The sequence below is a fragment of the Juglans regia genome, chromosome 4 (genome assembly GCF_001411555.2).
Source record: "Juglans regia cultivar Chandler chromosome 4, Walnut 2.0, whole genome shotgun sequence".
Taxonomy (NCBI): Eukaryota; Viridiplantae; Streptophyta; class Magnoliopsida; order Fagales; family Juglandaceae; genus Juglans; species Juglans regia.
The window spans coordinates 1,863,053-1,875,183 of NC_049904.1; the positions used below are offsets into that span (position 1 = coordinate 1,863,053).

Below are 12,131 nucleotides of genomic sequence, written 5' to 3' on the forward strand. Positions count from 1 at the left end.
TTTTAATTTTTTTTTTTTAATTTTGAATTTGAAATCATAATTGATTTGAAATTTCAATTCAATTTTTTCTCTTCAAACTCAACCTCAAGTATTCAATGTTTCTTGAGTTCATTATTATTATGTTTGGACTTTGGAGAAAGAAAATATTATGTTTAGAGAAAGAAGAATGTTATGTTTAGAGGAAAAATTTGTTATCTACCACACTCTCATTTTACATATCATTAGGGTGATGTAGCATTCTTTATAACCTCGATATCAATTCTTATTTTTTCGAAAGAAAAAAAATTAGTTGTTAATGGATAATACCATATTCACATGATGGGGTATGAGTGTAGTATATAACAAATATCTCTTACGGAAAGGATTTGTTGGATGGATTTGAATTGCTTGCTCAATGTAGCTTACTCAATGGATTTGAATTGACCTCTAGGTAAAATTCATTTTTTATTTGTTTCTTTTTCACATTTTTACATTTTAAAAAAATTAATACACTATAGTCACTTCTTTAATCAGTATGTGAAAAAAAGAATAAAAATTAAATATATGAACAGTCAAAATGAATGGATAAAATGAGAGGGCATGCCAACATTATTCTATAAAATAATGTCAAAATCAAGATCTTGTAAGATAAAATCTAAAATGAGAAGAATCTTGTAATAAAATGGGAGGTAGCCAAGCAATTGGAGAGACGTTTCGTTTGTTTTTAGAAAATATCTCATCTCAATTAATCATTATAATTTTTTCAACTTCTAATACAAAATAAAATAAACAATTCAATTTTTTCAAATCTTAAAATAAAAATAATATTAAAAAATATATTCTAACAATACTTTATTCAACTTTTTAATTTTAATCTAACTTATCTCATCTCATCTATAAAAACAAACGAGACCGTAATTGCTTGCATTGTTCTGCTTGAATTACCTGCAACAGGGAAGGGAAATGCAAGCAATCCTTTGCTTTTGACAATGCTTACTTTTTTCAATTACCAAGTTAGTCACTGTGATTTACTTGAAGTTCCTAACTTTATCAATTTATTCTTTGTATTTCCTTCAAAATTCCAGGGCCACAATCTTATTTTCAATAGAAACCCAATAGACCCATACCATCAATGAATGTTTTAAAAAATTCCTTCCATTCCATGCCAACACTGATGCCTAGCACAGATATGAACTAACCAAAAAGAATGCTTAAATGAAAAACTCACAGCCAATCTATTAAGACAAATGATATTTGCACTCGTGTAGTGCATAATTGCCGTGCAATTATTTTAAAAGAAATGAGTAAATACAAGACCCACATAAAAAAAAAAATATTTTTTTTAATAATGGATCATATTATTTTTCAAAGTAATTACACAACATTTACATATTTTACGACTGTATGTAACATTACTTATCTAGTAATTAGATTTCAAATTGAACTATTAAACTCAAACCTACTCGGTTTCACAGCGAATGCCATCATAAATTTAAACTCACTCGGATGAATTACAAAATCAGTGAACATGAAAGTAGAGAACAAAATCACATCATCATGACGAGTTCGGATTAAGAGTAGAACTGTGATGGCGAAACGGCATGTCGTTTTCGTATTTACTTCGTTCGCTGGGTTCCTCGGCGTTGGGGTCAAATACACGGCGTGCGTGGCCAGGAAGGAAACAGAGAAGGAAGCGTTGGCTAGGTCTGGTCGCTCTGGTCTGTAGCGGCAGCCTGGATTGAAAGAAAAAGAACGAAAAACAAGCAAGAGAATGGATATAGCTTTATTCTCTCCATCTTCGCTTTTCCCCGACGAAGATGACACTTCTTCTCGTACTCTGTCGCGCTCTTTTTATTTTTATTTTTAATGATTGCATATAGCTCTCTCGCTCTGTTCGTTTCATATCAAATACAAACCCTGCCCATTTCCTTGTAGATAATGAGAAGACAGAGGCTCAGCAAAGCTACGAGGAGAGGAGGCATGAATTTCCCGGAATGGTAAAGCTTATTCCTTTACATGATCAATACTGTTAATTTGGATTGATTTGCTAAATTGGGTTTGGTTTGTTTGTGCGAAAATTCTACCCATAGGGGCATTTCTTTTTCCTTCTTTGGGAGTTCATAAGCGAAAATGCAAACCTGCACTTCCACATAGCTAGCTAGCCAACTGGGCATTTAAACGGGGTTATATTCCTGTTCTTACACTACCCATGCGTTTGCTTGTATGTAGGAGTTGTTCATCCGGGAATTTTCGTTTCACCAGTTGAATGCCAATTTACTCTGGCCTGGGACATTTGCTTTTGCAGAATTTTTGGTTCAGCACCGTTCATGGATAGAAGGCCGGCGATGCATTGAATTGGGCAGGTGGGTCTATTGCTCGTCGTTGTTAGTATTTGATGAAATTGTGACCGTATTGGTTCATTCTTGGCAGTCTTTAGCATGTGACTGGCACTCTGTTGATAGTGATTTTTTTTTGCTCCTTGATTTTGTTATGTGCAGTAAAATCTTGTTTTGTTGTTTATTTGCGACTACTCCATATTCTATCTATTATGTGGATGTACCTTTTGTCTCTAGCCTGGTTGGAGCAATATGGGTAATGAATACATGTCAATACCCAAACTTTGTGCTTATGTATGAGGTTTGTGCATCGGTGACTCATTCTTCTGCAGCATGAATTCATTGAGGCAGTGGCTTGGGATATGAACCTAGTATGCCTTATTGAATTTTTAATCGTGGTTACTGCACATTTTAGGTTTCTTTATCTTCTGATACTTGTTTTTTATTGCTTACAATAATAGGCTACACTTAATTACCGATAAAAAAAAATAGGATACACTTAATTATTCTTGATTAGTGTGCAATATAGTAAGTTCTCTCTGTTTAAACTTGATGTGTAAAGGCTGTAGTGTTTGTCTGTAGATTCTAAGTATTCTTTCTAATGGCAGTGGCACTGGTGCTTTGGCCATATATCTCCGAAAGTCTTTTTGTCTTGACATCACGACATCAGACTATGATGACCAGGAAATTGAAGAGAACGTAGCTCATAACTGCAGGGCTAACGGGATTATACCTGTCCTTCCTCACATAAAGCGTGGGTTCTCTTTTAATGCCCACGAACTTGTGAGTCATATGTGGTCAATTACTGAGGAGTACAAGTTTTTTAATGCAATCACTATATAGAATGTGGCATTTCTCATTCACTGTTATTGGATTTTCATAATTGATTTTATTTTGGTGTAGTTGTCGTTAATACTAGACCATGCTTCTGTTTACAGATACATGGGGAGCAACCTTTCCTATCACTGACCCAGATTGGGACCTGATTATTGCTAGTGATATCTTATTGTGTAAGCTTCTGATCTTTTTTTATTTCACTCAATTAAACTGGCCTTTTTTTATTTTTGTGGGGGAGATAGGGGATATTTTCATGCAACGAACACTTCAAAGTACACGATATGCACTGACAGAAATTGGCTATTTAAAACAAAAGAAAAAAAGCCATGCATAAAATTAGACCAGCAAAGTGGGGGAGAAACCCACCATCCAAAGCTACAAGTTCCATACATTACAGTCTGGAGGTTTGGATATTCTTGAGATATTGTTGTTGAAAACCAATATGGCTCTTCCAGTGAAGAACTCTTTCCCAAGTCATCCCTGATTACATAATTACTTCAATGGTTTTAGTAGTTTTGTAAAGATTTCTGAGCATTGGTAAGATGCTAAAGCATGTTCATGATATTTTTTGACTCTTTGGCTTTGTGGTTCTTGGATTAATTTTTCAACTTGATTATGAACAATGTAAATTGATGAGAATTTTATGGTAGAAAACCTTGAATTAATTTCCATCTTAGAGGGAAAGAGCTAGTGTTTGTCTTTTGTCTTCGTGCCTATAAAACAGGAAACTACACTTTTTTTTTATTGGCACTGGGTGTCTGGGAACAGCGTCCCGACTAATCCCAGGGATGCACAATCCGATGGCCCCTAGGGGCCTAGAGATTGTTTGCCCCTATGGGATTTGAACCTTGGACCTTGGAGGGAGCATACCACCAAGACCAAGGCCTTTACCACTTGAGCCAACCCAGGTTACTTGAGTGAACACCTAGGGGTTAATTACACACTTCTAGCGCCGTATCCCCTGCCCCATCCTGTTTGCCCTCCATATTTCTCTCTGAAAAAGAAAAAATAGGTCTTAATGTGTTTTTTTCTTGTCTGCTTGTAGATGTGAAACAGTACACAAACTTGATAAAGACTTTGTCCTTTCTTCTCAAATCTTACAAGCCCAAGGATAACAAAGCAGTTAAAAGGATGGAGATTGAACAGAATGGTGGTACAGTGATTAAAAAAATTATGTGTACATATGTGATGGACTGAATTGCTAATCTTGCTGATATTGTTATGCCTCTTACCTGCAGAAGCAGGGGTCGGGTTTCCCCAGCCAGTATTTTTAATGAGCTGGAGGCGCAGAATTGGGAAGGAGGATGAGTCCCTCTTCTTTACTGGCTGTGAGAATGTTGGTCTTGAAGTAAAGCACATTGGTTCCCGTGTGTATTGCATCAAGCCCAGGCATGCTACTGTTTCTGGAGACAATATATAGTTAATAGTTGAAGCCGAAATTAGAAATTGCAGTCAGTTGAGTCGAACAAGGTCAATAATTCTTTGCACTCCCATTTTTCTTTTTTAGAATTTTCAGTAGATATGCTTACATCGGGAGTGTTTTGGTATTCCTTGAGCACAAAAGTTATGTTGTCATTCAAGAGTTTGAGATGAATTTTGGTCAGCATTTTCTTATTCATGTAAAATCATCTGTGGCCTCTCTGTACACAAATGACTGCCATTGTTTTGGAAGATTACCCATCATTTACGACCATGTCAAATATTGTAATGGCATCTTATTGGAGAGGGAGAATTGTTGATGGGGGGACCATAACTCTTGTCTGAAGATGTAGATCTTGGCCGATTGTATGGTCTTGGGGATGTCCTATTTTCAATTGTCTGGAGCCAACTAGCTAGGCTGTCATAGTACTGATATTCAGTATGTAGCATGTGCAATGTGGTCTATGTTCTCAACTTATGCTCGCATTGCGACCATAAGCCTCGCCCAGGCCAGCTCACATGAACTTGTACTTGGCTCTGGTTTCTTAGAACCCTAGTTGAATGAACCAATGACGTAGAATCTATGAGTTCTGACAAATTTGAAAGGTTTTCTTTTGGACCAAGACAATATCATACTCCTCCCCCTACTCCTTGGATGCCCTTGAACGATTCATCATCTTGGAATGTGACTGGGAGACAGGCTTTCTGAGAATGTTTAGTCTGGAAAAGCTCCCAGCTAGTCATTATAAAAATAGTCCCACAAATAATATGGCTGTCGTTTATCAATAATTGTTGGTAGCTGATTGCTAGTACTGCTATTATTTTGCTTGGACCACATGGCCTCTTTAATTATTTGATCATTGAACTCTTTGGCTCAAGTTCAATTTTTGGACAAAGATTGAAACAAGCATTCTTCATGGGCAATGAAATTCCTGTGTAAAAAGATTAGCCTCGACTGATATTAAATCAGTGGACAAAGGTAGTCGAGGTAGTCGACATAAGTTTCATCTCCTTGACATTTGTATCGATGACTAGGTTGTTGCTTTCAGTTTGTCTTGCACTAGCTTTCCAAAACTACCGATTTCTTTTGTGTTTGCATGTATTTTGAGAGTCTGACCTAAAAAAGTACTGCTTGATTAGGGAGATATCAACGAGTTGGAAATTGGCTTAAGCTCCTATTTCGGCTTGGTTGCTTAAGCATAGTGCATGTGACATGCATTAGATCTGATTTTATTTCAAACACAAACATGTAATGCTCCAAGGGAGCTCATAGTTACATTTGGGCCCCATACTCCCATACTAGTCAAATGGTAATTGGAGCTCTCATTAAGGCCCCATTTGGATTGCGTTTGGATAATGAGATGAGATTATATGATTTTAGATGAAAGTTGAATAAAATATTATTAGAATATTATTTTTATTATTTTAGAATTTGAAAAAGTTGAATTGTAATGATAAGATGATAAATTTGTAATGATGAGATGAGATGAGATGAGATAAGATGAAACTGTTTTGTATCCAAACGGGATCTAAAACTATTATAATGAACAAGAATTTCTTCCTCTCAAATAATCTCGGAAACTCAACAATCAAAATGGATTGAGGAGTTATCATACAAGCATGTTTATAGGCTATATACTCTAATCAGACAAAATCCTTAAGATGGAACTAATATCAAGTTCAAACTTCTAATTAAACCACAGAGAGAAGTGAGAACCAATGCCAAGTTCTAAATCACACGTGGCGATAATATCCTAACGAAGTAGAGGTTCTATAGCGTAGAAATATATATACATCGACATCCCCAGCAGTACTGCATGCAAACAAAAGACATGTCACGTGTGGTATATATGCACTCTCTCTCTCTCTCTCTCTCTCTCTCCATATATATATATATTACTGGAAAGAGGAAATCAGAGGTTTTCCAGTATTGCGTGATCAACTGCATTAATCCCCAAAAGACTACCACAAGGTTGACGTTTCAACGTTCTGAAGAGTAGATCAGGACTTCGACCAAGCAATCAAGTTATACACTTTCAGAATCATATTTACACTTTGACACCACAAATTACATACATATATATATATATGTGTTTTTCAGCTGCTATATATATATATCATATGGAAGTGAAAAAAATACACATATAGCAACTGTCCGTACAGAACCGTCCGGTAATGCTGAGGTAGAAAGACGAAGCTTCGCGGAAGCTGCGTAACACATGTAGGGTGGGGGCAAATATATTTTGGACTTTGGTGCTCAGGCTCAACGTTAACCTAGATTGGGATGGGACTGCATATGCATCCATTCCGCGTCCATGTGGGTTGGTTCTGGACTCAAGTTGATCATAATCTATACATGAAAGAGGTGAAGAGATCAATTATAGGAAAGGTGGGCATCAGTTCGGGGTTATCTCACGCATTCTAGTGGCATATATATATATATATATATATATTGATGCATGGGGACGACAAAAAAATCTATTTGATCTTTTGCATGCCCTTAACATGAAATCTGCAGTGGGCCTGTGATCTCTGGCCATTTCTTGATGACACAGGAGCCGAATGCATGCAAATCGCCTGTAACAACAGCACACACCTCTTCCCACCTGATCAAAAGCTTAAAAACTATATATATAAGCATTACCCAAAAAGATGAAAACAAACAAAATTGCACCGAATAATGTGTGTCGGCAAGAAAATGGTTGTAAACTCGCCATGCTTGATGATCTGAATCCAAAAAACAGATGATAAAGCGATATATATATATATATATATATATATATATATATATATATATAGCATATAATATTACCCGTGATTAAGCAGTACTAACCTTCCTTGAGTAGAATGCCCAAAAAAACTCGTGTTGATGCAGCCAAATATTTCATCCATATATATACATATATAGCCACAATTTGGTGTTGCAAATATGATCTTATATATATATATATATGTATATAGACACCGGCCTGAAGACTAATTTTGCTTTATCTACTTCTACCTGCATATTATAGCTAGCGAAGCTTCTTTCTACTTTCCTTGCCTTGGCACTTTGTGCAGTTTTCATGCCACGATTTTCTTGTGGGGAAACCATAATTAATATGCCTTATTTTAAACATTAGTGCGTTAATAATAAATTACTGATCATGTAACAAGGAAGCTGGTAAATTAATTATACGCTTATCATGCAAATTAAGTTAATTAATTTGTTAGCAAAACTTGCCTTTCGAACATCCATAACATGTTAATTAGCAGTTTTGTCCTTTCTATATGTTTTCTCGAGCGTATCATATCATGTGACATGTTAGGGTCATGACAACCGTCTGGTTTTGTACGGACAGACTTGGGAAGTTTCCAGGAAGGGTACTTTCCATGCATGCCACAGTGCTACGTGTACGGAGGAGGTGATTTGTACGTTCTTCTGATCTTATGGACTATGTAGCTCGATCCTGTACGTACGTGGTTATAACCGCAAGCAAAGCTAGCTAGCTATGGCCACAAGAAATTAATTACTTTGGCTGTAAATTATGCAAGTTGGTCTTGATCTTTCGCATCACGGCAATACGAAAGTGACATAAACACGATACAAACAAAGCATTGAGAGGTGAATCATTGCAAAGATTACAGCGTGATACGGTTACTCCCATTACCATTAGATGTTTTTGTGGATGAAAACAGCTAGCAAGTTAACATCTGAACCCAAACAAAATAGAACAAGTTGCATCGTTCTTGGCCCTTTTGTTTTTGATTTTTTGCATGGTTAAGTGGCTCCAGTAGGGAGGTAGTAAGAAATATTGGAATTCTCTTGGTTCAGAATACAGTATCCTGCATGTACCTTTTAGAGAATGATGTTCATGCTGACTCAATTGGTGAAACTGCATGGCCTCATCTGCATTTAGAGTTTTTGACTTGTGTTCATTAATGAGAATTAATGTGAGGGAGACCATCCCAGGTCGGGCCGAATCACACGGGTCCAGCCCGTAAAGCATCGATGGGCTTAAGAGTAGTCTGATAGTAGGAAATTAGTATGGAAGGATAGGATGGGCCGGGCCGAGAAGTGCAAGGACGGCCCAAGAGACCCAAAGAAGGCAGCGAAGTAGGATGCATAGAACGTGGATCCTTGGGTCAGAAGGTCTAATACCACTCCTGGCCGACAATCCCCATACACAGTGTCAGAGACAACCCTGGTCACTAAACATCGACGGCTAGATAAACCTGGAAGGTGGGTGCGCCAGGACGAAACCATGCCGCATTTAATGAAGGTCGGGGGCGGGCACGCCATGACGTGCACCCTGCATTGTCAACTGTTACCATGATCGGGCATGGACGACCTGTTGCTTGGTAGAACATGGGAAGGAGGCACGACCTGAATACAAAACAACATGGCCACGATCAGCTTGCCAGGGGACCACTCCGACCAGGTATATATATATATATATATATATATATATATATATCCCCTTCGCTAGGACAAAAAACTCTTTAGGCACTTTCATTTGAAGCTCCCTTAAATCACAAACTGAGAACCCAAGCTGACTTAGGTATCAGAGGTGTTTCTCATCACCCCGAGCCCTGATTTCTCTCATATTTGTAGGAATAGATCGACCCATCGTGGGGAGTTGCTCGGATTGTGAAACACGACATCAACAGTGGCGTCATCTCTGAGATATATCCTATAGAAGCGCATCCATCACATGTGGGCAACGACACATTCCCAGACCAATCGCTTTGATCCGAGCCCTCTCAAAGCCCAGACCAGTCTTTTGGGGCCTTTTTGCCTCGGCGTGTGGGGGCGGCCTGACACCCCCCAACTACCACGAGGGCCTGGGCTCATCCAGAACAGATTCAAAGGAGGGGCCATTGTCGCGATCCTCCGACGCTTCACCCACGACCTTGAATCTCGTCAGCTCAGGCCTTGGGCTCCACCAACACCGTCTCCTCAAAGGCAATGGGCCCCAGGGAGGGGCCTACAGTGGTCACAAGAGCTTTAACCTACGCAAACACTTCTTCTGTCTTGGAGACGACCTCCACCTTAGGAAAATCTGGCTCACCGACAATAGAAGGTTGTGGCACCGCTTCATCTAAAGCCAAGTAGGAACCGACTTTTGGTTCTGGAGAGTAGCCGAGGGAAGGTGATGAGATGAACACACAGCCGTCGCTCAACTCCACGACGAAAGGAGAACTTGACCCGACCTTTTCCCGATCAGTCAGTTGAGAACTTGAAGGGGCAGGGGGAGCTTCGGCCCCTATGATTGGAGGAATGGGGTCCTCCGGTAGGAGCGATTCTTCAAAGGAAGGGAAAGACCCAACCTCCAGTACAAGCCCAAGGGTTGCAAGTTTGATGAAGGCATTGAAGAAGGTCATTTGAAGGCCATTGTCACCTTCCTCCTCTACGATGACGTGATCTAAAGACGATAGGGCCACAAGTGGTACAAAGAGGGGTGTTGTGGCTCCTGCACAAGGGCCCTTCGAGAAGGTGGAATGGGGATCCCAGCACAAGACCGAGAACCCCAAACCTCACTACCGGAAGCCTCGCCAATCATGTTGCCCCTCGGGATGGGGTGGGAATTGGAACCCCCAACCTCATGCCTAGACCACCGATAGCATTACGACCCGCCCGATGACGCTTTTTCTTATCACCTGCTGCGAGACGGCTGGAGTGGCGTTTCTAACTCTGGAGCGAAGGGGGAGCTTCCAAGAAATCCCGACCAAGAACATACGAACTGTCGAGGGAGGACATAAATCTCGTGATGTTGGCAATAGTTAACACCACGTCGGTCTCAATGTCAAGGGGGCGTACCCACCCAAGCTAACATAGTCGCCAACCTCACCTCCTCCCTCTTGTTCAACCTGATGGACAAGCTCTTACTAATGGGCACGTACGATCAAATGTCTTCGAACAGGAGCTCCTAGTGGACCTACTCCCCCTCGGGATACTTCCATCCTGAGCCAGAGATGAAGAAGAATTGTCGGGACCAGTTCTTGATGTGGGAATGTCGCTTCTCTAGGCTAGCAATGAGCTTCTCGGAGGAACGCGCCTGGAAGCTACATAAGCTCCCATCGAGGCATAGTACCTGGTACATTGATAGAAACTCCCGAGCGTCTCAGGACCGGAGTTGAGCACCCTCCGGAAGATCACACAGCTGGCAACCAAAAGCCATTAGGCATTCGGGTGGAGTTGTGCTAGGGCCAACCCCAGAAAGTTGAGGACGTCCTGGATGGGGTGGTAGAATGGAAGTTGAAGGCCGTTCGTAAACATCAAGGGATAGAGCACAACCCGAGATGCCATCCCATCAGAGTCCAACCACGGCTACGCATCGCTGATTCTGGAATGTCATACATCCTCCTTAGAGCACAAAGGTCATTAGCAGAGACCGACGTCTCCTAGCTCCGCCTGGCAAAGTACAAATAACGAGCGTCGGAAGATCCTTTGGGAGCCATTGGGAACCAGAAGGAAGAATGAACGAAGCAAGAAAGTGAAAGGGGAGGAACTAAGAAGGAAGGCCCGAATAAAAGTGCAGGAGGATGAGAAGCAGAAATCGTAGAAAATGAGGGAAAGGAGGGGGCTTTATATAGAGGAGGATGTGATGGTTGGCATTCTACAGACAACGAAGCGACCCCGAGCCAGAAATCCAAGGGACATGCCAGGTCTCGAGAAACGCACGAAGTGGCATTGTGGAACCCAACCGATGAGAACCCACGAAAGCACAAAGAGCAAATGACGGGCGCGTGGGAAGCATGGTCCAATACGCAGACCAATGCGTGGGCAGACCTCCCCCCCCCCGCACAGAACTGTCGGATAACAAAGGGGTGGGAAGAACTTGAGGCGTCGTCAAGTCATTGATAGTGCAGCCAAATAGTCGCGAGGTGCCGAACATGCACCAAGGGGAATTTACTTGAGAAAAGTGAAAGGAGACATTTTGAGTTCTCACCACATGAGTATAGTGGGAATTCGCGGTGTACTGTGAGGAAAGCCTTTCCCAGGGTCGGGCCGAACCACGATGAGCTTACTAGGGGATCACTTCGGCCATGAATATATATATCCCCCTCGTTGGGGCAAAACATTCTTTAGGTACTTTCATTTGAAAACACATCAGCAAGGAAAATACTAGAGCTGTTCCAAAGGCACAAACTTCATGCATGAGAATTTCTCATCACTGAAAACTTGAACAAGATTTGATTGAGAAGAGGCCAAATTAAAGTACATGTTCTTAAACTTTTAATGAACTCATAGTGGACTGTTTAATTTCATGTGTCTGCTTCTAAAAGCTTTGACTGGACATAGAATGCATTTGACTACCTATAAATTAGTAACACGTGCACATGCAGAATATACTAGTCTAAACTTGAAATTTTACAGCTGACTTTCTTATAGTCACATATAATAATTACTACAAAAAAAATTATTTATTTGTGATAATTTAATTTCAACAAAATAACTATTTACAATTAAAATAAGTATGTTTTGAACATAAATAACCTTTTCGCCGTAATTAAATAGTCACAAAAATTCATTTTTCTTGTAGTGAATTGCATTTGAATTAATTAAAAAATGTTTTT

The 12,131-nt window shown here is 40.0% G+C and overlaps 1 protein-coding gene and 1 long non-coding RNA gene across 5 annotated transcripts; one reads left to right on the plus strand and one right to left on the minus strand.

Annotated features, from left to right (window-relative positions):
• Nucleotides 1-1,645: 1,645 nt before the first annotated feature.
• LOC118348253 (protein N-terminal and lysine N-methyltransferase efm7-like) lies at nucleotides 1,646-5,908 on the plus strand. 4 transcript variants are annotated; one of them, XM_035689424.1, is made up of 7 exons: nucleotides 1,646-1,811; nucleotides 1,915-1,976; nucleotides 2,209-2,342; nucleotides 2,924-3,069; nucleotides 3,254-3,325; nucleotides 4,198-4,305; nucleotides 4,397-5,908. In XM_035689424.1, the coding sequence occupies exons 1-7, from the start codon at nucleotides 1,751-1,753 to the stop codon at nucleotides 4,570-4,572; spliced, it is 759 nt and encodes a 252-aa protein (XP_035545317.1). In that variant the 5' UTR covers nucleotides 1,646-1,750; the 3' UTR covers nucleotides 4,573-5,908. The 4 variants fall into 4 exon arrangements, with proteins under 4 accessions (XP_035545317.1, XP_035545318.1, XP_035545315.1 ...); XM_035689425.1 differs by having other exon boundaries at nucleotides 4,198-4,302; XM_035689422.1 differs by having other exon boundaries at nucleotides 4,391-5,459.
• Nucleotides 5,909-6,491: 583 nt separating this feature from the next.
• On the minus strand, nucleotides 6,492-7,491 carry LOC108995120. The gene is made up of 2 exons (XR_001996815.2): nucleotides 7,405-7,491; nucleotides 6,492-7,298 (listed from the first exon to the last, which is right to left on the minus strand). It is a non-coding gene; the product is annotated as an uncharacterized LOC108995120 (long non-coding RNA).
• Between the last annotated feature and the right edge of the window lie 4,640 nt (nucleotides 7,492-12,131).

Coding starts and splice junctions, on each gene's coding strand:
- LOC118348253 (XM_035689422.1), top strand. CDS start 1,751: ATGGATATAGCTTTATTCTCTCCATCTTCGCTTTTCCCCGACGAAGAT. Junction 1,977..2,208: donor GGCATGAATTTCCCGGAATG/GTAAAGCTTATT, acceptor GCTTGTATGTAG/GAGTTGTTCATCCGGGAATT. Junction 4,306..4,390: donor GGAGATTGAACAGAATGGTG/GTACAGTGATTA, acceptor TCTTACCTGCAG/AAGCAGGGGTCGGGTTTCCC.